This window comes from Vigna unguiculata, chromosome 4 (assembly GCF_037176805.1).
Source record: "Vigna unguiculata cultivar grain cowpea cultivar isolate G323 ecotype 2 chromosome 4, ASM3717680v1, whole genome shotgun sequence".
NCBI lineage: Eukaryota > Viridiplantae > Streptophyta > Magnoliopsida > Fabales > Fabaceae > Vigna > Vigna unguiculata.
The window spans coordinates 33,988,989-34,015,907 of NC_140795.1; the positions used below are offsets into that span (position 1 = coordinate 33,988,989).

The 26,919-nt window shown below is 32.8% G+C and overlaps 3 protein-coding genes across 3 annotated transcripts; all 3 read left to right on the forward strand.

Annotated features, from left to right (window-relative positions):
- The first annotated feature begins 18,479 nt into the window (after window positions 1-18,479).
- LOC146887060 (uncharacterized) lies at window positions 18,480-19,883 on the forward strand. Its single transcript, XM_085672008.1, has one exon. It carries the CDS (start codon window positions 18,480-18,482, stop codon window positions 19,881-19,883), a length of 1,404 nt encoding a protein of 467 aa, XP_085528134.1.
- A 267-nt stretch (window positions 19,884-20,150) lies between these two features.
- LOC146887061 (uncharacterized) lies at window positions 20,151-22,122 on the forward strand. Its single transcript, XM_085672140.1, has 4 exons — window positions 20,151-21,064; window positions 21,147-21,252; window positions 21,333-21,949; window positions 22,083-22,122. Exons 1-4 carry the CDS (start codon window positions 20,166-20,168, stop codon window positions 22,120-22,122), a joined length of 1,662 nt encoding a protein of 553 aa, XP_085528266.1. The 5' UTR covers window positions 20,151-20,165.
- Window positions 22,123-23,400: 1,278 nt separating this feature from the next.
- Window positions 23,401-26,919, forward strand: LOC146887062 (uncharacterized). Its single transcript, XM_085671781.1, has 6 exons — window positions 23,401-23,472; window positions 23,549-23,641; window positions 23,708-23,809; window positions 23,890-24,105; window positions 24,350-24,493; window positions 26,854-26,919. The coding sequence occupies exons 1-6, from the start codon at window positions 23,401-23,403 to the stop codon at window positions 26,917-26,919; spliced, it is 693 nt and encodes a 230-aa protein (XP_085527907.1).

The window sequence follows — 26,919 nt, forward strand, 5'->3', positions numbered from 1 at the left end:
GAATCAATAATCAAATATGAATTTGAACCCATATTATTTATAAGGGGAGCATGTGTATATGTGTGTGCTTGCTTGTGTGCATTGCTAATGTAAATGTTTTTTTAGGTTCACAAGTTTCAAGCTAAGGTGTCACTTCATCAATTTTATGGTATCCAATAAATGGAAACACTTTGTAATGGAAGATAGAAGAAGATAGATGGAAGAAGATAAAGGTTGGCTTCATCAAATCAGGGGGAGATTGTTGACATGAGAAGCCAAGGTGGTTTGCTTCTTGAAGGTTTGATGAAGATTTAATGAAGCTCTTTTGAACTATCTTGAAGCCATTACCATTGGAATGAAGCCTACATTCATGAAGGAAAGGAGATTTGATGATATTCATGTTGATCAAGACTAGAGCTTGTGCTCTCCACATAGTTATATCATTAAAAAAAGTGTATTTGATGTTTGTAATTTATATTGTAGACCTTGTAGCATTAATTAGATGTATTTGGTCTTAGGTGTGTCTTTTAATCTCTTGAATGGTTTTCAACAGGTTAAAATGTTTCTTTTAGTCTGTTGAATGGTTATCAACATGTTAAAAGATTGACTGCAGTAGTCTTAAACTGCAACAAATTTAATCAATTGATTTAGATTTTAATCGACTGATTTCACTTAAGTCAAGTGAAATCAACCGATTGATTTGAAAATCAACCTGTTGAATTTCGTAACAGTTTGTCTATAAAAGTTGTGATTTTCGAAAGAGAGGTATGTTGATCATTTCAGAGCACAAATTTGTTCTAGAAACTTGTGAAAACTCTCTCCTTCGTGATCATACAGTTTGCAGCAGTTGAAGATTGATCTTGGATCAATTCTTGGAGCTTTTGGCTTGGTTTGAAGCTTCGAGAAAGGGGTTTGTGGTAGGTTGGGTTGTGCTACCACTGAGGTTTGATCTTTCTCAAGCTTTGTGTGTGTGTCTGGTGGTTTTCCAAGTCTATAAGAGGGTTCTTGTTGTGCTGGTGTGACTCTTGTGTGATTCAAGAGTCTTTTGTGTGGTTTTTGCATATTTTGAAAATGTAAGGGTGGATACTTTGTAAATCTTTTGAAATAGTGCAAAGTCAAGCACAAGTTGCCTTGACAAACTGGATGTAGCTCAGGTTTGAGTGAACCAGTATAAAAATCTCGTGGACTCCCCTCTTCTCTAACCTTTCTCTTTTGCATATTCATTTTAAAGTTTCAAGAACTTGTGTTTTAATCATCTTTTTCATGTTCTTGCATGCTTTCATGACATATGCAGTATTGAGCATGTTTGCATAATCATTTAGAACCTATCTTGATAATTCTTGAGCATTGGTACTAATTTAAAACTCGAATTTGCATTTATGCATTTTTCCCAGTATTTTAGTTGACTACTTTCCTGTTTTAATCGATTGATTATACCAGAACAGAATCTGTTTAGTAAAATCAATTTGTTAACTCTGTTTTTGATCGACTAAAAGTATATTGTCCAGCACCTTTTGCATCCTAACTTGGTGATCTAATTGATTCAATTAAAGGTGGTTTTCAGCTTCCAAAGATAGCCTAAATTTTTAACTAGCCAATTCAACCCCCCCCCCATTCTTGGCATTTCAACCATTTCAAAACTAACATAAAATTCACTTCATCATCCCTTTTACCCTAATTCCATTGCGCAAATTGTATAAATTCTTCTACGCCTCGATCATACTCAACATTGATGTGTGGTGAAGTAATCCACTCTCGATCCACACATATATATACTGAAATTGTGTGAACGATCACTTCACTTTTGTATTCAAGGTTTGACCATATCCCATTCAACAAGATTTACTTTTTAGAGTTTATTGGTACATGCCAATTTTAAAAAATATCTTAAATTTGACGAAATTTTGCTAGCATTTCATATTGGTGTTTAGGTTACATGAAATCAAAATGATTATCAACCATAATCAAATATGCACCCAAAGATTAATACAAAACACAGTTGGCAAATATTAATGAATTTTAAGATATGTTTATTAGAATATTTATGCACTAATAAACTTCTAGATAATGATCAATCTTCTTAAACTATCAAACTAGACAATTCAAGATTTAATACATAATTAGTATTTCCTCCTTTTATATTTATTTCAAAAAAAATTATATTTATCCATAAAACTTGGAGATAATAAATAATTTTTGTATTAAATTTCAAACGGTAAACTAAGGCTAACTAAATAACAATTTCAGATAAAAAAATTTAAGCAAATATAGTTATGAATTATGAACCTGAGAGCACATAACAAGTTGCAATAAAGTTGGAATCCAAAGCAATTTTGAAATGGGAATAACATGGAGCTTCTGAGTTGTAGACATGGAATCAAAGGGAAGAGATCACAATGGAGGACTAATAACAGCGATGGTTGACGAAAACCTAATCCAATTTCATAAATATGTTGTTATCTTTATGAATTTTCATTTTTTTTTCAAATGAACTATGGTCGCAACTCCTCTATACTTTCATCAATTTTTCGTCGTCTCATCACGATTTGAGTTGTGATGGATGGCAACTCCACTAGGGACAACTAGAGAGTCAAACCTATTTAATTGTGTATGCAAGGTTGATGTGTCTTTTTTCTATTTGTATATTCTTGTCTCTTTTGATGTTTGGAATAATTGTATTGCTGGATATTGAATCCTAAGGTATACATCATTGTTATATATGTCAGGGACTTTTCTAGCTATTTTGTAGGTAGGGAGTTTGGGTATGCATCATTCTCCCTTCACACACACACCTTGTTCATATCATGAATGAAGCATCCTTGGGTTTAAGTAAATAGAATTAGAAGGGATTTCTTAGTGGTGACACTATGGATGTACTTTGTGTGTGATTGTAACACCCGGTCGGATATTATGAATTTAAATAATAAAATAAAGAAAACATAAATAAAATATCATTTATTATAACATCTTTTCCCAAAACACGGTAAAATTAAAATCTTTATCAAAAGCGCTAAAAGATAAAATCCATAAATGCGTTCAACGAGAGTCTGGTGGCCACTGCCACTATTTTAGTTCTCTATCGCCTACTAGTACCGCGTGTGCTACTGGTGTTTGGCATTTTCGACAGGTTCTAATGAATCTCAAGCACACAATACACTATACATAAGTCAATCTTAATTGCCCAGTCATAATCTTATGACTGAACCACAACTCCTCATATTCACCTACAAAATTTCACAATTAAGATCATGCATGCACCCAACAGACTATGGAATTTACCATACACTGATTGTTGGACCAATTGGAACATACCACACGTATTCTCAATCAAGCATATCAAATTGCACATCATAACAATTACCAGTAGGAAATATACCTTATCACAGTCAAGGAAATCATCACTTTGACACTTTATAATCTCAATCCTTACATAAACATACTTACATTTAATTCCATTTCATGCATATGCTTTATTCTCACACTCTACAACCAATTACTCAGTATTATGTACAAAATCACCAGATAAACTCCAACGAACATGAATCACAGAATAAAAATCAGAACATTTGAATGTCCTTATGTGCCACTTCGTGGCAGTTCATGTGCCGCCAGGCGGTGCATACAATTCTAGAAAAAATCCCAAATTTTTTGCACCTGCGTAAACCCTAAAGTCCAAAATCACAATTCCAACACTGATTCTGACATAATTTTTAATGTTCAAATATCATACAAGTTCATGCTTGTTCAATTTCAGATTATTTTTATGAACCATATCCTAAATCATAAACAAAGATCACGTTTATTCATCCCTCAATCCCAACATTAATTCCAACCCCTAATTAGATCACAATTCACACCAATTTCATATTGTCACCACTAAAATCGTGACGGGACAATGAACCAAAATAAAATATTAAAAAAGAGAGAGAGAGAGGTTTGGAGTCGCCACCATAGTTATTATAGGAAAATATAGAAAACCATAAAAAAACAAGGTCTACGAAAACAGATTTTGGGTACGGGAGTTGATCACGCATAGGGAAGGTGTTAGCATCCTACAACGTGCGTTCTAAAACGGTACCTTTAATTAAATATAAATATGGATGTGGTTTTCTTTAAAAGTTTATTTTCCAAAAAAAAAATAATAAATAAAGATGACAAAGAAAATTCAAAAGAAACAAAAAAAGATATTTGTTTTTTTGGGCCCAACAAGGATGACTCCTTGTTCCTACGTATCTCCATTCATAATGGAGAATCAGGATCACGTAGTTCTTTTGAAAAACTTTTAGGAAAAAAATTTGAAAACTTGATTTTTTTTTTTTTGAGTGAAAATGTTGATATTTTAAATTTTCAGAAATATGTTGAATAAAAAAATCATTAAATACGAGACTAGTGCAGATGATCATTTAAAAAATATATTTTTTATTATAGTATTTCTTTTTAAAAGCAAATTTTAATTATTTACTTAGAAATGAAAGTCAAATTTTAATTTTTTATTATAGGCCATGAAAAACCATGTATGCACTAATAGCTGCTGTAAAAACATCGAATACCAAAATCAAATCATTCTCAACGCAAATAAAGATTAATACAATCTTATCAATACTCTTCCCCGGAAGAATCGCACCAAACGAAATTTGCCACAAAAACAAACGTCTTGATGATGTTGGCAACAAGGTGGGGTGGTTGAATGAGTAATTTCAGAAGTGAGGGAGTGGGTTTTTGGTGCTTAAGATTATGGAAAAGAACTCAAGAAAAAGATGAACTGTGGGTTTTGGGTTTTTTAAGAGAGGTCTCTCAAGGTAAGAAAAATTCCTCTATTCTTTTTTGCCTCATGGGTTTATATACACAACAATTTAAATATAAAATAACCTCATAAAAAGGTTCGCCTTAAATACAATGAATTTTAAAAGGCAAGAATTGGTCTTAATATTATCACATTATGGGAATCAAATCACAGAAAAATCAGAGCACAAAATCAAATATGATCTGGACAAATTAATTATAAAAAGATATTCTTGAGAAACATATTACTTTTTCCTCATCTGGAAAAAGAGTGTCACAAAATCAGAGCACAAAATCAATTACACTTGGGAAAAAATGATTCTAAATATTAAAACAGATTCTGCTTCTAAAAAAGAATCCCATCATTAACTTCTTGATTTGGAGCAAAAATGACAAAGCATAGAGCGGGGGTGAGAAAATAAAATTTTGGGCTGTTGTTAGTTGCAAGAAAAAACGGTGTGGGTGTATAGAGTATTTTGGGCTAAAATATAAACAAAGCCTCAAAAGAAAATACATAAAAGATTAAAATAGTCTTTTTTTTTCTTTTTATTTATTTATTTATTATTATTATTTATAAAAAGAAAAACCAAAGAAAAATTTTACTTACTTTTTATTTATTTATTATTTTTTAAAAAAACAAATTATTATTATTTATTCTATTATTTATTTAGCCGAACGAAATTGGGTGTTGACACATATAACAACATCAAATTTCCACACAATTGTACAAATATAATCAATTCACAAACATCAAAAGAACCACTAAAAACCTTGAACTGGGTAACCCAGCTCGCGTCGCCTGGCGGGAAGCATATAGCCGCCAGGCGGTTCATCCCCAAAACCTAGAAAATTAGGTTCAGACACATGTGTCGCCTGACGGGTCATCATGACCGCTAGGCAGTTTCTGAGAAATTTCTAGAAACTCGCACAATTTAGAATTTTGGCTGAAGTAGAGGTATTCACAATTAACATACAACACCAAATCATATACATGTAAATTTAAAAACGAAAAGCAACTCGCCTAACCTAGTTCCTTGTTCAAATTGACAATTCAAGCGTCCTTTTGTGATCTCCAATGGTCTCTCCTTGCCTCTTCAATCAATAACATTCAACCTTCCAGCAAGGCAGCTCTAGTACCCTAGAAATCCTATGCCCAAGAATCACCAAAAAATGCAATGTTTCCCTCTCTTCTAATTCCCTTCTCTCTTAAAATTATTGCCCCTTAATTACCCTTTACTCCACCAAAACGAAAATTAATTAAAGATTTGGTTAATGACTATTCAATGGCTATAAATAAGTGGTTTCTCGGCTCTCTAAGATGGCTAGGGTTTCTCTGTTATTTCACCTTCATGCCCAAAAAGAAATTTAGCAAAAAGAAAATGGACTAGTTCACACAGGACAAGGTTCGAATACATAACCACACAATTCCAAAGCAACACACAACCAACCAACCAATTCATGTTTTTGTGAAAATATTACATTATCACTTATCACGCTCAAACATATTATTAAAAATTACACAATTAAAATAACACACAAATTGGCATACACAAGATTTAAGCCCAAGTCCTCTCAATCACAACTAAGTACTCTTAACCACTTGAGCTAGTACTTTTTCACATCATGAAAGTTAGCATTTAATGTCATAAAGGCTCCCACTACCCGCATTTATTAAATAATTATTTATTTAATTATTTAAATTCCTCTAGTCTTACAGTGATCATTTTGAGAACCCGAGCTAGAGTCTATTATCTTCATTTGTACTCCTACATCTAGTTGACTCCCAACTGTTGTGGGAAATGTTGTAACGAGGGTTATAGCTCTAGTGGGCTTGATCCAAATTTAGGGAACCATCCTTGTGAGAGTGGATGTACTTTGCCTTAGACCTTAAGTGTCAAACTACTATTAAGGCACAAAAGGGAGATTGTTTGCATTCTTTATCCTTCACATTTTCTTGTACTTATTGATAAATGTATCACATTCTTTACAAACACATCATGTGATTAAGTTCCCTTTGGGACACAAAAATGCATAGTATCCACATTCTATCTTCATTCATTCATGGTACCACGTTCATAGTTTTTCATATTCATAACATCTTGCCTTTGTATGGAACATTACATTGTATACATACCATGCATTTATATGTTGTTGTCATCTACATACGCATAGATTCCAAACTCATCATAATACCTTGCATTCTCATGTCACCTTGCATAATGTATAACATGCATCTATATGTTGTCATACACATCCATATAGGCGACTTTTCAAATTCATAGCATCTTACATTTTCATATCACTTTACATAATACACAACATGTATCAACATAAAATTCATAGTGTAACTTGTTTTGTGATGCATTTCAAATTAAGAAGTATCTTTAGTTGGTTGTAAAAGTATAAAAAAAACTTTTATTACATACACCTATATGTATATTAACATTTTATTCGCATAAATATTATGTATGTTTCACATACGATCATAAAAGTGATGTATTTTTATTTAGTCTGGTATGTGTTAAACAAATGCAAAATAATTTTCTTTACACAAATAAATGATACATTAGACAAATAGAGAACCTCTCATAGAACTAACTTTTGAGGTGTTACAAATTGAGTGATAAATATATTTTTCACTTGTTTGATCACTTTATATCTTGGAGGATTTTGTAAGACCCGGGAAATTTAATTAATTAAATAATTAATTAATTAATAAATGCGGGTAGTGGGAGCCTTTATGGCATTTAATTCTGACATGTATGATGTGGAAAAGTACTAGCTGAAGTGGTTGAGAGTACTTGATTGTGTGAGAGGAGTTTTCCAAGTCCTACATATGCTATTTATGTGATTATTTGATATATTATTATTTTAACAATATGCTTGATCATGTTGAGTGATAATATAATCATAGAATTATATGAATTATCACAAAACATGAATTGGTTGAATGGTTGTACATTGATTTCACATTGGTATGGTTATGGGTTTGAACCTTGGTAGACCCACATTAAACTTTCTTTTTGCTAAAATTAGTTGTGGAATGAATGTGAAAGGGCAGACAAGGGAGGCTGGAAAAATCGTCCATAATGACATATTGAATGGAAATTATCATCAACATTAAACCATTTTCGTTTTAGCACATTAACATATCATTAAGGCACCATTAAAAGGCAAATTTTGGGTGAGAAGAAAATTTTTTGTGGTTGCCATTGTTGCATAGTTAGAAGAGTACGAAATTGGAGAGTATATTGTGATAATTGAGTGAAAAGAGAGCTAAAGTGGATCAAAGAAGAAGCTAAGAACCTTCAAGTTTAGCAAGGAAAATCAAGATTAAGGGAGCTTTACGCGTTAATTTTATATTTAAGCATGAATTGTATGATATATATATATATATATATATATATATATATATATGTATATATATATATATATATACATATGTATATATATGTATATATATGTATATGTATATATATACATATATATATATATATGTATATATACATATACATATATATACATATATATACATATGTATATATATATATATATATACATATATATATATATGTATATGTATATATATGTGTATATATACACAAATATATACACATATATATATATGCATATGCATATGTATATATATATATATATATGTATATATATATATATATATATATATATATATTTTGATAAAGTCCTGGCGATGAAGTCCTGTACCACTAGGCGACATAAGCCTACACTTAGTTTTTTATGTGTTTCTTTGAACTGCCTAGCGGTGATGAACACTCGTCAGGCGACGCGAACCAATTTTGGTTCGATTTTGGTGTTTTGCATATTTTGGAATGATTTTGATCGGAGGGAAAGTTTTAATTGTTAAGGGATGATTGGATGTCAAATTTCGGCGAAATACATATCATTGATAGCCAAATTGGATGGAACATGGTCAATAGGCTCTTAGGGTGTGGTAAGCTTGGGGTGTGATGCTGCGAGATGATTTGGTGGTAAAATTCTAATGGGAATCGGTAAGGAATGAGGGTGGTCAGTATTATAGTCCAAATGAAGGTGAATTTGTGTGAGGACTAGACGAACTGGGCAAGGAAAAGACAGGTTAGGGAGTCTTGGAAGATCTCGCAGAATGGAGAAGTTCAGGAATGCGCAAAACTAATAGGTCGCCTAGCGGCGTGGGGCCTGCTGCCAGGCGCCATCGCATAGGCAGCCATCAGTGCATGGCTACGGGAATTTTGGGTTGCTTTGAGATTCTGGAAAGTTAGGTGCTTACTAAATGCAGGGTTAGAGACAGTATTTAGATATAGGCCTTGGTGATGAACTGTACAAATGAGAAGAGGGAATTAATCCATTCTTTTGTGAAGTGAGGGATTTTTATAATGCAGTAGGTGCAGAGGAATATAGGGTGATATTCAGTGAAGTGTAAATTTTTATTACGAGTGACTAGTTAGATAATACAGGGAATTCATTGTAATGTGTTAGTGATATGAGAAGTAAGAACTCATATAAATATTTATAATAGATTGGATGGATCCACTTAAACTTGTTAAGCCTGGAAAAGAGGTTAATATCTTGAGATAAAAGCTGAAGCAAAATGATTAAGACAGTAATAGTAGCGTTCCAATTTATTGGCGAGTTGTGTTCATATCGGTTTTAGAAGGCATAAAATGAAGATGAGATCAAGTGATAGTAAGGATGGCTAATAACATGATTTTAATTGAGAAGTACTTGACTTGGTTATTATGATGGTGATAGAGTATCGTAGGCACTCTTATTGTGCAAACATATAACAATTAAACTGGTTGGGTGAAAATGTTCGTGAAAAAGGGAGCCAAAACTTAAACCAAAATTCGTAATGTACAATTATTGATATGGCGTCTGGTGGTAATACGCAAACCGCCAGGCGATAGAGGAGATTCAGAGGGCAGCCTACACGCGTCCTGCCAGGAGATAGCTGCAGATCAGTGGGCACTAAGGTGTTTGGCGCTTGGCGGCACATGTCCCCCGCAGGCGGTCTGGAAGCCTGATGTGCCTGGTGCCTAGTGTGCTACGCTAGGCGATACCGTGAAGCAAAGGTGTTTTGCTTTCTTTGATGTGAGTGATCTACAAGGCTTCTAGGATATCTTAAAGTATCCCTTGAGTTGTGGCTCGGAACATATCCCTGGAGTTGTGGCTCGGGATAGGGGTTAAGCACGTGGTATTCCTTGAGTTGTGGCTTAGAATAGCATCTCTTGAGTTGTGGCTCGGGATGACGGATGAACATGAGGAACTCTTGAGTTGTGGCTTGGGTTGGCGAGTGTTGCCGGTGTGAGTGTGCACATTGTGGCGTGTACGGATTAGGTCCGGTAGATTGCCCTCCTCAGTAATAAGCTGACGAGTTTGGTAGTCTTAGAACATTACGAATGTTATTCATAATGACTAAATAATAAAGTTTTAAATTTCCCGCGTTTTTGGGAAATGATATTTATTAAATGGACGGTATTTATTATTTACTTATTTTTATTAATTAAATCCGTAATATCCGGTTGGGATATTACATATTTGATCTTTGTAGCATGTATCATTAGTTATGTTTAGTAACATTTGATTATTGTAACTAGTAGCATTTAATCAAATCTATCCATTCTAACTTTTCTTTGAATAAAATTACTAGCTTCTTATCCCAAAAATATGTAAAAGTAACTTTATTTAGTTGTTGCATAACACAAGACGGTGGCTAAAACAAAGTGCAGAAAAATATATTTCCAAAGTAGTAAAACTTAGTTTTTCATGTAGTAACCCTTTCAAAATAAAGGGCATTGTTTATTTACATTTTCCTTTAGAAACACTTTTCTTAGCTTTCTTTTAATAAAGAAACTTGTATCGCTTTTATTTGATGTTTATTGTACATTAATATCTCATCCTAAATGATTGGAAAAATCAATCAAAGAATCTTAGGAAAACTCATTTTATTTTCAACCAAATACTAGAGGAGAGGTTAATGTAGAATAGAAGTCCCATATCAAGTGGAATCGACCACTTTTAGTGTAAAATAGCAAGGGCCTTGTTTAGGTGGATAGGGGGCTTCGAATTTTTCTTGGTTTAGCTTGGTTTTTTCTTTGATTTTTAGTCCCACATCTTCTACAATGTGAAATGCAATAGGCTTATGCATCTATAAATAACACCTTTTGCTCCCTCTTTTAACACACCTTTGAATGAACTTAAATTGATATGATATTTTTGTAATCTTCTTATTCTCTTAGGTCATTAAATGGGAGAGTTCTTCCCCTTCTTTTCTCTAGTTAACCTTTTATGAGAGAGGAAAATATGAGTTCCTCAAAGAACTTGGAAAGTTTAAGATTTTCGTCTTCCGCTATATGGAAGAGAATGTGCATTTTTCCAAGAAGGAGAAGAAAAGAGGAAAAGAACATGAATAGTAAAAATGCAACTTAAATTTTTGGGCCAAAATTAAAAGCTTAAAAAAATAACACCACTAGTGTTCAACTCAACAAGCTACAAGGAAGAGGTCTTCAATACCTCATATGTCAACAAATGGTTATCTTCTCTAGCAAGCAAAAGCGTGATTGAAGATCATTAAACCTTCATTCACTACATCTTAGCCAAGAGTGGTTGTTTGGTACAAAATACTTGATTGTTAACCAGGAGGGGTTTTTTGGTAAAGAATACTTGGTCATTAGCCAATAATGGTTGTTGTTTAGAGAATACTAGGTAAATATAAAGGAATGACCATTGTTCAGAGAATACTCACTTAAACCAGAAGTGACTAGTGAAAGAATTCTTGTTAAAGTAATAAGTGACCTGTTGAAAAGTACTTGAATAGAGTTAGTCAAGAGTGTCATGGGAAAAAAATTATTTGATTGAGTTAGGAGTGATTTGGTAAAAGAGTAGTCAATGAGTTAGCCAAGAGTTGGTGTGAGCCCAAACAATACTCAAGGGATTAGTTAAAGGAGAAACTACCAAAGAATATTCATTTTGTATCTCGCAATATTAATCTACTTAAAAGACTTCAATCAATTAATTGAGAATTGAATGTAGTTTGAGTGATAAAATCAAAGAATCCAGTGGCAAATGTTGACCAAGAGTTTTTTAGGGGCCAAAATAATAGACTTCTTTGATCATTTGATTGGATCATTAATATAATGCTTTAAAAAATGGCTCCTATATAAAACAATTGGATCATTAGTATAATGCTTTAAATGAATCTATTATTTTATTCTTAATCAATATACTTTTTTTAAATATATTAAAAAATAAGTTATCATAATCTAATAAAAATTTAAGAGACGTAATTACACTACAAAAAAAAATTGTATTTAACGGGGGTTATTTAGCGAAGGTTAATATAACCTTAGTAATGGATTAACTTAACTGAGGTTTTTAAAATCTCCATTAAATTCCAAAGGTTTAGTATTAAACCTCTATAAAATAGTGTAGGTTTTCAAAACCCCCGTTAAATTACAAAGGTTTAACTTTAAACCTTTAAAAAATAGTTTAGGTTTTTAAAACCTCCCTTAAATTACAAAGGTTTAGTGTTAAACCTCTATAAAATAGTGTAGGCTTTCAAAACCTCCGTTAAATTACAAAGGTTTAACTTTAAACCTCTAAAAAATAGTATAGGTTTTTAAAACCTCCCTTAAATTACAAAGGTTTAGTATTAAACCTCTAAAAAGTAGTATAGGTTTTTAAAATCTTTGTTAAATTACAAAGATTTAGTTTTAAACCTCTAGAAAATAGTCTAGGCTTCTTTCAAACTCCATAAAATGTATACAATTATTACTTATAATATTTTTGCTAATTTATTTCTATGAAAATATTTGTAATGTTCCTTAAAAATTATTTATTAAAAAAATACATGTAGATTATTTTCTTTTAAAAAAAGCCTTCCACAATTAATTCACGTGAATTTTGTTATATAAAATTATCCTAAAGTAATTATACTTATTATGATTTATTTTTTAATAATTAAATTAAGTATTATTATCAAATTAAAAAAAAGGTGTTTTATTTTTATGATAATATTTATTTTAAAAAATATGAAAGTAATTTTATAATAAATAAAATTAATTTGCAGCAAACTAATTTTATAAAGACCCATTTTTCAAATTATTAAATTATAAGACATTCTTCCTATTCTTCCTCTCACATCTGTCAAACATTGTTATCTTTCCTCTTCAACTACTTCACACGACCACGACACAGTAATTTCCGCACTTCCTAACAACAGTCTTACGCATTTTGCTTTCTCCTTTGCTCTTGGCAACATTTTTCTCAGTCTTTCGCTCCTGGCACAGGTTTGAACTTTGATCTCAGTGGTTCACTCTCTTTTAGGTTTTTGTTTGCACTTTCATTTTCTCTTCTTGCTCTCTCTCCCCTCTCATATGCTCTCTCCGTGATTCACATTATTATTGTGATTTTCACATGTTATTGAAATGGTTCTATTGTTAATTGCTATTTTATTTTTTACAGGTTCTAGTGTTCTGTCTTCAGAGGTTCTACAATTTTCATAGGTAGGTTTTCTCACTTTTTCTTTAATTTTCATTTCCAGTTATGGTTTAATTGTATCTTTTTTGTGTAACTCTCTCACAGTAACGTAATCTGCAGAAAACATTGTAGTCATGTGGTGGTTAGAGTTGGAAGAGAAGGTGATGTTATATATTTTAGTGCTATAAGTAGAGGTGGCTAAGTGGATAGTAGAAAACTTTTGCAAATTAAAAGTTCAATACAAAATTTCTAAAATCTTGCAAAAGCACTCTGTGTTAAGGATCATCATAAGATTTTAGAAAGGATAATGGTTGATCTTGCCTTTATGAATAACTTTGAAAGTGGATAATTTTTCTAATCTAATGCATCGAGCTAGATAAAATTTTGAAAGTGGATAATTTAACTAACCTGATGCACTTTATTTGCTTTGGATCCTGCATTCCGTGGAAGTGCATCCTGCATCCCGTGGACCATTATCTTGTAGAACTAGTTCAAGTACAAGTCATTTTATTACACATAGATATCTTTCTTCTGTTACAGACTTTTATTGCACATAGATATCTTTCTTCTGTTACATAAGTCTGCATCTGCATGTATATGTGACAGTGATGAATTGTGTATCTCGTTTTTTCACAGTGAAAGTCAGCTATACGGGTAAATTCTGTTTTACAGGTACATGAACTATAAAATCAGATGTTATTGTACATATCTGAAGCATTGTAAGAGTTCAGCATTTAAGAGGTCATAGAGCATATTGTATCTTCTAAAGAGGTATTAAAAACTTATGCTTTAAGTCTTCTTGCTAGTGAATACTGAAAATTTGATATTTCCCACTCTCATGTTTGATGGAGTTAGATTTAAATTATTGATTACTCTTAGCAGTCTCATGTTTGATGGAGTTAGATTTAAATTATTGATTACTCTTAGCAGATGAAATATGACTGGGGAAAACATTGCAAGTATTTCACTGTCTAAAATTAAATTATTTCTCCTCTCAGAGAATAAAACACGGATTGTTTGGTAACACTTGACAAATAGACTAAGAGCAAATTAATAGTTTGGTAAACAATCACTAGGTGTAAGTGGATATAAGAGTTTTATATTCTCTATCATGGCAGCTACAGAGCCAAATTCTACTACTAAGTGACCGGTTAAAATGCCACTGTATAGTGAAGTAGCTGACAGAAGGTCACGGTAGTTGGGATTGTTTTGTGGCCTAGTTATAAAAATAGATCCATGGTGATGGTATGGTGAAGGACGGGAAAACTTGTACATGAAGATGGGGATGAAGTTGGATTATTTTGTTTGTTTCTTTGGTTGAAGAGATGGGTTTGGGTTAGGGTTGTTAAATACTTCTTTATTTTTTATTCAATTTCTTCTCAGTTGAAAATCGTGGCCCCTGATTTGTTGAACCAAATATCTTTGTGGTTGAATATTTGAATCCACGGTTACATCCCAACCACATACAACACAAAAATAAAGCCCAATAATATGAATACGCTAAAGAGTTCTTCTAAACATGCGTAATCACTCACATTCTTGGAGGCCATACCAGTAGTTGAATCTAAAAAAAATGTCCATACTTGCCTCTAAATCTTGTCGTTGGCATGTTCTTCTTGCAAGGGTGAATTCCTTTTCCCATAGGTATTGTTTTGGATCATATTCAACCCTGTATATTTGACCAAGTGATACCCTGATACTGTAATTCAATTAGCTGGAGAAAAGAAAACCACGGGTTGAGCATTGGACGTAGGGGCATTTAGGTAGTTGAACACTAAAAAAAATAGATGAACTAAAACATGGCAGAAACGAACATTGTTATGTTTTTTTTTTCCTCTACTTTCTGAGAGAGAAGAAGTATCACGTAAGTTGCACTTGGTGAAAATATCTTTGAAAAGATGTACCACCTGATATAGCAGTCACCATGAGAAAAGAAACAATAAAACATTACATGTACAAGATCAAAAGTCAAAAGTAATAACCGTACGTTAAAAAAGAAAAATAAAGATATTTAACTATATTACTGAATTACCTATTTCCAAGAACTGCATGGAGTTCAATGATCATGTTCTCCTCCTCTTGTGAGAATTCTCCTCTCTTCAAATCAGGCCTCAGGTAATTTATCCACCTCAACCTGCAACTCTACCCACACCTCTGCAAACCTGGCATGCAGAATTAAGATTAGAATGAAGTGACTCCACTCCTTCATTGTGCACGCTGCATCAATGAAACGATATAGTATGTGTATGTGTATATATATAGATAATAGATATAGATATACTAACAAGTTTGGGGACTGAGCTCCAACATCCATGACCATGTTTGGTGATGTAATCCAGAAGCTTCTCATCTTCCTCTGGAGACCAAAGGTCTTTCCGTAACTTCTGTTTGTAGCAACAAGAGTGTCTTCCCATGTGTAGGTGATTAAGAAAGTGTTGAATCCAACAATGGTTTTTGTGGAAACCTACATGGAGGAAGAATGAATGGCGAGGAAAGTAAAGGGTGTTTTGGTGGAGTGAGGGGAAGAGTTATGAAGGTTTGAGTTAAACATAAGAGGGTTATTATTATGGTGAGAGAAGCAAAATGAGAAAATAAAATGGCAGCATGACAGGGAATGAAATAAATAGGAGGAGCCTTAGAGAGGAGAAAGTTGTAGCAAGAGGTGATTGGACACTGCCATTTTTATTTATTTTTAATTCATTTCTTACTTTCCTCAACTGGGCACCTCACGGGACAATCTCTGGCCCCACCATCCAGGTCATCATGTTTGGACGGTCTTCATTCTCCCACGGTTTCTATCCACTGATGTATATGTAGATGTATATATATATATATATATATATATATATATATATATATATACTACATGCACTTATATACCACAACAGAGTATCCACTGAAGTTTCGTTTTTACCTATGTATGTACTATATGTCCCATTGCCATTTTCTCAAGATTTTAACACACAAAAGTTCTGATCTTCGTGTCACTGTATGTACCAACTTTTGGTAATTGCCATATGCTACAAAGCTAGCTAAGAGGGTTCTTACTTTTCACCGACCTAGGTGGTTATGGACCATGCTGCTAGAGCTTCGAGAAAAGAGAGTGATGAATAAAAGAAAAAGTATGTGTGGAAATTGAAGGAGGGTGTTGTAATGTGTACACCTTTGATTCTGTGGGGGTTGTTGTGGTTGGAGTCGGAAGAGGAGGAGTCGGAGGAAGAAGAGGTGGTGGTGGAAGAGGTTGTGTTGATAGCTTCCATGTTGCCAAGGGAGAAATGAGGGGGTGTTGTTGTTGTGTTGGTTGTGCTTATATAGTGAGAGAGTGAAAAGATGCATGCAGCAGCGTGAGTTATAACGGAAGATGTAGAATGTAGAGGGAAAGGGTACTTCCAGGAAAGTGGGGTTTTGTATAGTTGGTGGGTGTGAGGGTCTAACTACTATGACTCTTGAGATGCGATTTGTTTTCATATCTATACTCATTCTTTGACCATTTTCTCCTCTTTGAAATTTCCTCACCACCTTCATTTTCCATTTCTTTATTACTACTCCATCTCATCTCATCCACCTTTTTAATTATTCTGTCAATTTCTCCTTACTCATTTGGCGCTTTCTTATTCATAACAGTTAGCCTCTATTTAGGCATCCTCAGGTTACAATAACAAACATATTCTATATTCCATTTCACACACCCTATCATTTTTTATTCCTACCATAAACACTCAAAATATATATACTTGAATTTAAAAGATAAAAAAAGGGGTTGAATTTAAAAGTGATTATCATACTGAAAAATTGAAGTGTGATAGAATATTAGGTTTAGGGGTGGAAGTAGTTGTTGATTGGAGTTTAGGGGTAGAAGTAGTTGTTAATTGGGTGCGTTTAAAACATGAGATGACAGAAAAAGTTGAGCTGTTTAGCACATAAGAAACGTTTTTTTTTTAATTTTTTTTAATGTAAAGAAATGGTAGTAGTAAAATAGAAAGATTACTAAAAAGGAGAGAGGAAGTGGGGTCCAAAACCCTTTTTGACTACTTTTTGTTTGGGTGAGGGACATACAGATACATCTGTAATGTAAAACACAAAATTCATCTCTATCTATAACCAACCAAGTAAATCACTCAAAGTGGTGTGCACCAATGAGTGACTGTATATAATAAAATCTTGGTTCTCATATTTTTAACCAAAATCATATAAAACTATTTTAAATAAAAAATAGAGATAACTAAAATGAAACATAGCAATAAAAATCACCCTATCTCATATTGTGCTTTCCTAATACTAAGAGCACCATTTTCATTGAAAATGAAGATAAGCCATATATATAACAATACATATTCACTGTGTCTGAAAATTGTTTTCTGAAGCCAACATCCCTAAAAAATCATAATGACACTGTATTGATAAAAAAATCGCATATATCTTAGTCTTGGTTATTTTAGTTCACATAAATATTGTTTCTTTATTAATGAAAATCAACAAATTCAACTGCATTTCAATTCAAATAATCATATAATAATTACAAGTAATTATTTAATTATATTATTGGAGATTACTTTAATTTTATCAATTCAAATATGAATTTTGGCCTCAGTTAATTTAACTAATTTAATTCAAAGTATATGTTGACTGTAGTTAATTAAATTAATATAGTCACATGTTTTCATCTCTGAAGAATAAAATAAGTAGTTATTTTTGAATGGAAGTAATTGATTATATAATAACTCCAGATGGTTAAAATAATTATTAGAAATTGATATTTTCATTAATTCTAATTACGTATTTTAAAATAAACTAAAATAACTACCTCAATTTAAAGTGGTCTGAATTAATTTAATCTCAATATATAATCTTAATTGTTTGTGAGTCATTTTGTATAATTGCAACAATATTGTTTAAATTTACAGCACAAACTACTATAAAGTGTGGTAAATGTTGTAGAAAAGTATGAAGTTATATTTTTCTGTCCCAGAACCTACTAAAATACAATCTACAACAAATCCTAAGCAACATCAATCAACGATAGATAATCAAAATCTGCAATAGATAATGATATCATCTATACCTTATGACAATACTTTTTTCCCTTCACATTTGTCCTCTGACTAGAATTGATACAAGTCTTGGATTTGGATTTTTCTTTATTAAATTTTTCTATTCTTATATCATTAGTTACATTTTTTTTCTTTATTAAATTTATTTTTATTATCATTAACAGACTATTCTTAATGGATTTGGATAAGTCTTGGATTGATTTGCCTCAAAATACACAACAATACATGGATGGATTGAATAAATTTTTGGACTTTGCATTTGCTAATAAGAGCGTGGAGGGTAAGATAATTTGTCCATGTCCGAAATGCAATCTTAACAAATGGCAAACTCGAGGAGCAACATATGAACACTTAATTCTTCATCCTTTTCCAAAAGGGTATACATTTTGGCTTCTACATGGTGAGACAAATTATGTACAACATACGATTTCAACACCTCCAATTTTCCAATCGAATGAGGATACAAGTTTTGCTAATGATCCCATATGTGGCATGGTTAATGATGCATTCGGGAATTTTGTAAATAATCATGAGAATATGCGACTTGAATCAAGCCACATGATGCCTGATGAAATTGCTCAGTATATGAAGTTTATGCATGAGGGACAACAAAGTTTGTATGAAGGATGTGACAAATATTCTAAACTTTCTTTCTTGCTCAAATTGTACCATATCAAATGTCTATGCAGAATGACTGACAAAGCAATGTCAATGATACTGGAGTTGTTAGCAGATGCTTTTGATTATGCTAAAATCCCATCTTCATTCTATGAAGCTAAGAAAATCATTAATAAGCTTGGCCTTCATTACACCAAAATTGATGCTTGCCCAAATGATTGCATGTTATACTATGGAGAAGATAAAGATAGGGAATTTTGTATGAAATGCAATGAATCTAGATGGAAGAAAACAAAGAAGAGCAATAGTATTGTTGGTGTTACTAAAAGACAAAAGAAAGTTCCAGCTAAAGTTTTGAGGTATTTTCCATTGAAGCCACGCTTACAACGAATGTTTATGTCTTCTAAAATAGCTGAGCATATGCAATGGCATGCATCAAGAAGTACACATGAAGGCATATTAAGGCATCCAAGTGATTCTGAAGCATGGAAGAACTTTGATCTAATGAATCCTCAATTTGCTTCAGACCCTCGAAATGTCAGACTTGGTTTGGCTACTGATGGGTTCAATCCATTTGGTGATTTGAGTACATGTCATAGCACTTGGCCTATTGTACTTATACCTTACAATCTTCCTCCTTGGATGTGTATGAAGCAAAGTTCGTTCATTCTTTCCATGATCATTCCTGGTAAAAGAGCACCAGGAAATGATATTGATGTATATTTAAGGCCATTAATAGAAGAATTAAAAGAGCTATGGAACACTGGGATTGAAACTTTTGATTCACATAAGAAAGAAGTGTTTCATATGCATGCAGCTATATTATGGACTATTAGTGATTTTCCCGGTCTTGGAACCTTATCTGGGTGGAACACACATACCGGGTTGGCTTGCCCTAGGTGTAATTTTGACACAACTCCTAAGAAGATTCAGGGTAAATTTTGTTTCATGAATCATTGACGTTGGTTAAATGCAGGGCACAAATTTAGATTATGCCGCAATCGTTTTGATGGAAGTGTGGAAACTAGAAATCCTCCTTTGAGAATATCAGGAACAAATGTCTTACAACAAATTCAGAATCTTAATATTGTATTTGGGAAAGAACCAGAAATTGATGAACGGGGGAAAAGACAACGGAAAGGTCACCACCCTATTGATGGCCCTCTACAATGGAGAAAAAAGAGTATATTTTTTGAACTTCCTTATTGGGTGAACAATTTATTGCACCACAATCTAGATGTTATGCACATTGAAAAAAATGTATGTGATAATGTAGTCTATACATTGTTGAACCAAGGTAAAAAGTCAAAGGACAACCTAAAGGCACGAAATGACTTAAAAGATTGGGGTGTTAGACCTGATCTTTGGCCTGATGCAAATAACAGATATCTTCCGGCTATATATACATTGACAAAAGAAAATAAACATATATTTCTGAAAACATTGAAGAACATCACTGTTCCAGATGGCTACTCAAGTAACATTAGTAGATGTGTTGATGTCAAACAATCTAAGCTTGCAGGATTGAAAAGTCATGATTCTCATGTTTTAATGGAGCAACTTTTACCTTTGGCAATGAGGAAGACGCTCCCTAAAGAAGTGTGCTCTGTTTTAATTGATCTGTGTTCCTTTTTTAAGCACTTATGCAATAAAGTTTTAAAAGTGGATGAACTTAACCAATTGCAAAATAGAGTTGTTCTTACATTATGTCACATGGAGATGTTGTTTCCTCCTGCATTTTTTACAGTCATGGTTCATTTGATTGTGCATTTGGTGGAAGATGCCAAGATTGGAGGACCTGTCCAATATAGGTGGATGTATCCCATTGAGAGATATTTGGGAAAATTGAAGTCTTATGTGCGCAACAAGGCTCAACCAGAAGGCTCAATAACTGAAGGCTACCTAGCTGAAGAGTCCTTAACCTTTTGTTCTAGATATTTAGATGGAATTGAGACTATATTTAATCGAATAAGGTGTGTTGATGACGAACCTGACACCATGGCATCTAGTGTAAGTGGTTTGTTTCCACCAGTTGGAAAACCAGTTGGGGGTTTCACTTACTTCTCTTTATCAACAAAGGAAAAGTTACAAGCACATCGTCATGTATTGACTAATTGTGCCCAAGTTAACCCTTTTCTTCAGTAAGTACTTTATCTTTACAACTTTTTATAATTCATCTACATTGAGGACTAACCATGTAATTATTTCATTTATTTAAATTAGAGAATTTAGAGAAATTGTACGAAGACAATTAAGAAGTCGTACACGATCATCCTCTATGATAGATAAGAGGGTTCATAGAGAATTTGTGGAATGGTTTTCTCGTCGGGTATGTCTAATTTACATTCTTAAATTTGATAATATTAAAGATATCCAATTATGTTGATCATATTTTTCTTTTTTTTTTAGATAAAGAATGACTTAAATGGACCTTACTCAGATGATTTAAAGTTCTTAGCTATGGGCCCAATTGATTGTGCAAAACGCTACAATGCTTACAATGTTAATGGCTTCAAGTTTCGTACGTTAGAGAGAGATCATGGACTTAAAACACAAAATAGTGGAATATTTGGTACTTTTGGGACAAGGAGCTATGCAAGTAGCATTGACAATCAAATGCAATTTGGGGATGTGCCTTATTATGGAAAATTGGTAGATATAATTGAGATCAACTATAATGGTCGATTCTCTGTTACTTTGTTCAAATGTATGTGGGCTGATACAACTACTTCTAGAGGGATTATAACAGATGACTTGGGATTTAGATTAGTAAACTTTACACGTTTAATACACATTGGTGATAATGATGATGACGAACCATACATTCAGGCTGCAGAAGCTCAAATGGTTTATTATGTAGTGGATGAATCAGATAAAAATTGGAGCATTCCTGTGCATCTAAAGCCACGAGACTTATATGACATTGGTGGAGATAATGATGTCACTTTCCATGAATGTGAACCATTTGAACAACAAAATTTGGAAACTTTATTTCCAGATGGAGAAGGGAATATACCATTAACAAGGTCATAGAGAAATTGAACAATTCTATATTAGTTTTTGTTTAAATTATCATCCATATTACTTATACATGCATTATATTAGATAATCATAATTTAATGAATGTGAATTGACTTGTATTAATGTTATTGTTTATAGAATTCTTGATGATGAAGAAAATATGCATGAAGAAGACTAATGACCAAGTTTCAATCCCTACCCAAAATAGAAGTGGCCAACCATCATCTACAATGTGTCCACCTGTGCCTCATCCATCTTGCCCAAGTAAGTTGACTAAGTTTCACCACGGGTTTCACCTACAGTAAGAATTGAAAAATTTCACCTACTCATACTCCAGGGCCTAGTAATCCACCTCAACTTTCGTTTCCGCCACAGTCCAGCATAACACCTCAATTTGCATCTCAATTCGGTATGATGATTATATTTCTATGTTAAAAAGTATCTTTCTTTTTCTTGTGTATTAATCTAATTATTATGCAGCAGGTCACATGAATTCTCATCCTATAGAGAATAATAATGAGCAACCTCCTCCCCCACCTCACATGAATTCAATGCTTTCAACATCTAAATCTAGTAAGATGTCTCATTTGCATATCATTTTGGTACTTTTAAATTTCATGTATTATCTATGTATTTAGTGACTTGAGTTAATTTGTAGAATGTTTGAAGAAGAGGTTGTTCTCCACTAGCAAGACCAATTCTGCACATGAATTTGAATTTGAATTTAACAATCAACTCAGAAATGAGTTTGTGCATGATTCTACATCTAAATCAACACCAAGGTTACAATCTGATAGTGAAGGGGAAGAAAATGTGGATATTGAGATGCAAAGTAATCAATCAAAGCATGTATCACGTAAAAGGTCATGGCTTGTTGATGTCATTGGTAAGATTGTTAATTTATTGATTTTTATGTGTAATTGTCCAAGCCATATAGTATTTGTGTTTTATGTTTATCTTAAACCAACAATATATTTCATATGTATTTTGACAGATGATAAAGGCACACAAGTTAGAAAACAATTAACATTGAATGATGTTTGGTTTTTATCTTCCAATGAAAGGATTCTTGTGAAATGGAATAGTGACAACCAACCAATTGATGATAGCGGAGCGTTGTTGAATAGATTTTTAGGTCGTGTTGCAAGAAATGTTAATGCCTTTCCAATCAGCTATCAAAGTTGGAGGAAGATTCCCAATGATTACAAAGAAGATATACTTAAGAAAACCATTCAAGTAATTGACCTATAATTTCTTTTATATGTTTTGATTCTTGTTATATGTCAATTGTTGTTAAACTAGTTGTGTAATAATTTTGAAGGCTAAGTTTCTAGTGGAATCTGATGCTCATGTGACATATATATTCAAATCACTTAACATAAAATGGAGTGAGTATAGACAACAACTATGGCAACAAAGAGATGATGGAACACGCAATAGAGATGAAATTATTACAATGTGTCCAGAAGGAATGAATAGAGACCAATGGGCTTCTTTTGTTGACTACCGTTTAAATTCAAGGACTAAGGTAATAAAAACTATCTTTTCTATTCTTTTAAGTGTTACTTTACTTATTTTTAGTAATTTTCTACATATATGCTTAGGAAATTGCCCAAAAAAATAAGGATAATAGAAAGAAGCAAACAGTTCCTCACACAGGTGGATCGAAGAGCATTGCACGGAAGAAGAATGAGATGGTAACTTTATTCATCAATCATTTTAATTATATCATATATGATTCATGATTTTCTTAAGTTTTATAGGAGCAAGAGCTTGGTCGCAAAGTTAGTAGGGGAGAAGTTTGGATAGCAACACATAAACATGCTAATGGGGAATTTGTGAATGATGGAGCAAGAGAGATTGGAGTAAGTATAAGTTTTCTAAAGACAAATACTGAATCAAATTGAATGTTACCTTCATTGATAACATTTTGTATTATTTGTAGGAAAAAATTAAAGCATATGAGACAAATACATCTTCCCTTTCACAAGATATATCAATTAAAGATTCACTAGCTCATGTTCTAGGAAGTAAAGAACATTGTGGTCGTGTCCGAGGAATGGGATTGGGACCTTGCCCTTCTCGTGTGTTTGGATATACTAGGAATTTTCATTTTGGGAGATCCTCATCTTGTCCTTCTTATTCAGAATTGCAAAATCAGGTTATTGATTTGGATTGTCATGTGTAGCAATATGATGTTGTTTGCTTTGGATTGTCATGCCAAGGTTGTAAATGTTGTTATGTTGAATATTATTGGACACTGTTAATGTTGTTGTTGTGTTGCTTTGGATTGTTTTCTATAAGTAGGAGTAAGAAATGTAGTATATTTTTGGTTGATAGGTTGAGTGTTTTATAATGTTTATGTGTTTTTTACGATTTTAATAATAGATTGTGTTCTAATATAGGTCACTGCATTAAAGTCACAATTGGATGAACAAAATAAACGAAATGAAGAACGTGACAAAAGACTTGATGCAATCATGAACTTCTTTTCTCAAAATTATCAAGGTCAATTGCCTCCTGAGTTGACTATGTTCAATCCTGCACCGGTAATGTTTAAGATTGCATAACTTCTTTTATTTTTCAGAGTTTACATTTGTAATTATGATTCACATTTATATTGTAGGTTTCTGATCAAGGAAGTGTGCCAACTAATACAACAAGTTCTGGACATGAGGAAAATCATATGTGATAGTTGAAGAATATAATATAATGTGGAAGTTAATTGAATCATTTTATGTTTTGAGAACTATTGTAGTACTTCATGATAGTTTTTGCTGACTAATATTGTACTTGAATTTGAATTTGAATTCGTATATTTGTTATATATCTTTAGCACATTATTTGAAGTTAATTCGTACATTTAGCACATTATTCCCTGATATATCAATATGCTAGTAAATATATCTTTCGTCAGTTTGATCTAGTGATTCAGTTGCCCAGTGTTTTTAAACTTCGCATCCATAAAGTCACAATATGCTCATACACTTCACCTTGGTGCCCTCCCATATGCCATGAAGCATCTTGGACTCTCTGCTCCCGTTTATTCAACTGAGCCTGTCTACAGATTAGGCCTTCTCACTGTGTATGACCAGTACCTTTCAAGAAAGGTGAAATTACGCACTGGTTTGTTTGGTTTTGCTGTTGAGAAGAAGATTTTTTGTGCTTCTTGGTTTGTAGGATGTTGGATCTCTCATGTTCTTATATGTTCACTTGTCTTTTTAATCACTAGACAGAATTTGGAAAATGTGTGTTTCATAGCTGGATGGTTATATTAAAATATTTTGCTCTTTTGTAGCAAGTGTCGGAGTTCGATCTGTTCACATTGGATGATATTGATTCTGCTTTCCAGAGTGTAACGAGGCTAACATATTCTCAGAATCATCATCTGTCAGGTAGGTGTTTCAACTTTTGTTAGAATGTCATGCATTGAAGTGGTGGCATGTATTTTGTTTCTCTTCTTCCACCCCACCATTCTATTTGTATATAATATAGGTTAGTATCTGGACTATAATCCCATTCAAACCTTTATTTATTGCATGAAATTAAAGACCATTAGGAAATCCAAAGTTCCCTCCAAACTGGAACCCTTTGTCTTGGCAACAGATCTCTTGAAGCTAAGGATATTTCTCACAAAGGAGTCAAAGATGAAAATCGCTTTGTTTTGGGCCAAGTTAAAAAGATATATTTGCCTCATGTTGAAATATTTAGTGGGGCTAAATGGCCAAAGTTTATGTCACGTAGTATAGCCTTTTAAAGGATCAATGGTCAATGCTAAAGGTGTTCACCTAATTTTTTATGTTTGTCATGCTATACAGTGAAAATATATTTTTATGTGACTCATGGTTATTTGGCAAATAGAAGAGGCCTGAATGATAACAAGTTCACATGTTTCCAGTCTCTAGTCTCTACAATTATTTGCATGAGCAATGGAAGATTTTTGTTAACTAGAAAAATTTGATTTGAAAGTTTAGTTTATCTGTGAATACACCTTATTTTCAGAAATTAATACTTTTTTTGTGGTAACACTTTACATATTTTCACCATGTGAAATATTTGTCCGTGCTGTAGAAGTTATGATATAAAAGTGTACATTAATTAGTGATGTGAAATTAAAGCATGCATTATCAATTCATAAAAATAAAGCTTTTGGTGTGAGACAAAAAGTTGTCCACACTTGAAAGAAATCTGTAGTCTCCCAAACCTTGCATATAACCTTCTCGACCAGTATTGTTTAATATTTTTTACAGTTCCTCTCTGATTCTGATATACCTTTTATACCTTTAGAGAGCAACAAGGAATCTTCTCATCAATATATTTTTTTTTCTAGGCATTTGAATGGAACTGCTCTTGGTTCTTTTGTGCCACCTGCTGTTCTAATAATTGATGCTTACAATGCTTTGAACAATCAGCCTTACAGACGGCAAAAGGACAAAGAATTTGGAGGTAACCATCTTTTTAATCCTGTAACTTCTGCAATGTGACTGAGCTAAGCAGGGTTTTTCCATTTTTTTTGTTTTTGCAATAGCCATTAAGAGTAAGCTGTAATATTTTATGTCTGGTACATTCACTTATGAGGCAAGCATGTACTTTTAATCTTGACCAAGAAGTGAAAAACAAGAAGTGAAACCATTTATAATGTTTATGTGTTTTTTACGATTTTAATAATAGATTGTGTTCTAATATAGGTCACTGCATTAAAGTCACAATTGGATAAACAAAATAAACGAAATGAAGAACGTGACAAAAGACTTGATGCAATCATGAACTTCTTTTCTCAAAATTATCAAGGTCAATTGCCTCCTGAGTTGACTATGTTTAATCCTGCACCGGTAATTTTTAAGACTGCATAACTTCTTTTATTTTTCAGAGTTTATATTTGTAATTATGATTCACATTTATATTGTAGGTTTCTGATCAAGGAAGTGTGCCAACTAATACAACAAGTTCTGGACATGACGAAAATCATATGTGA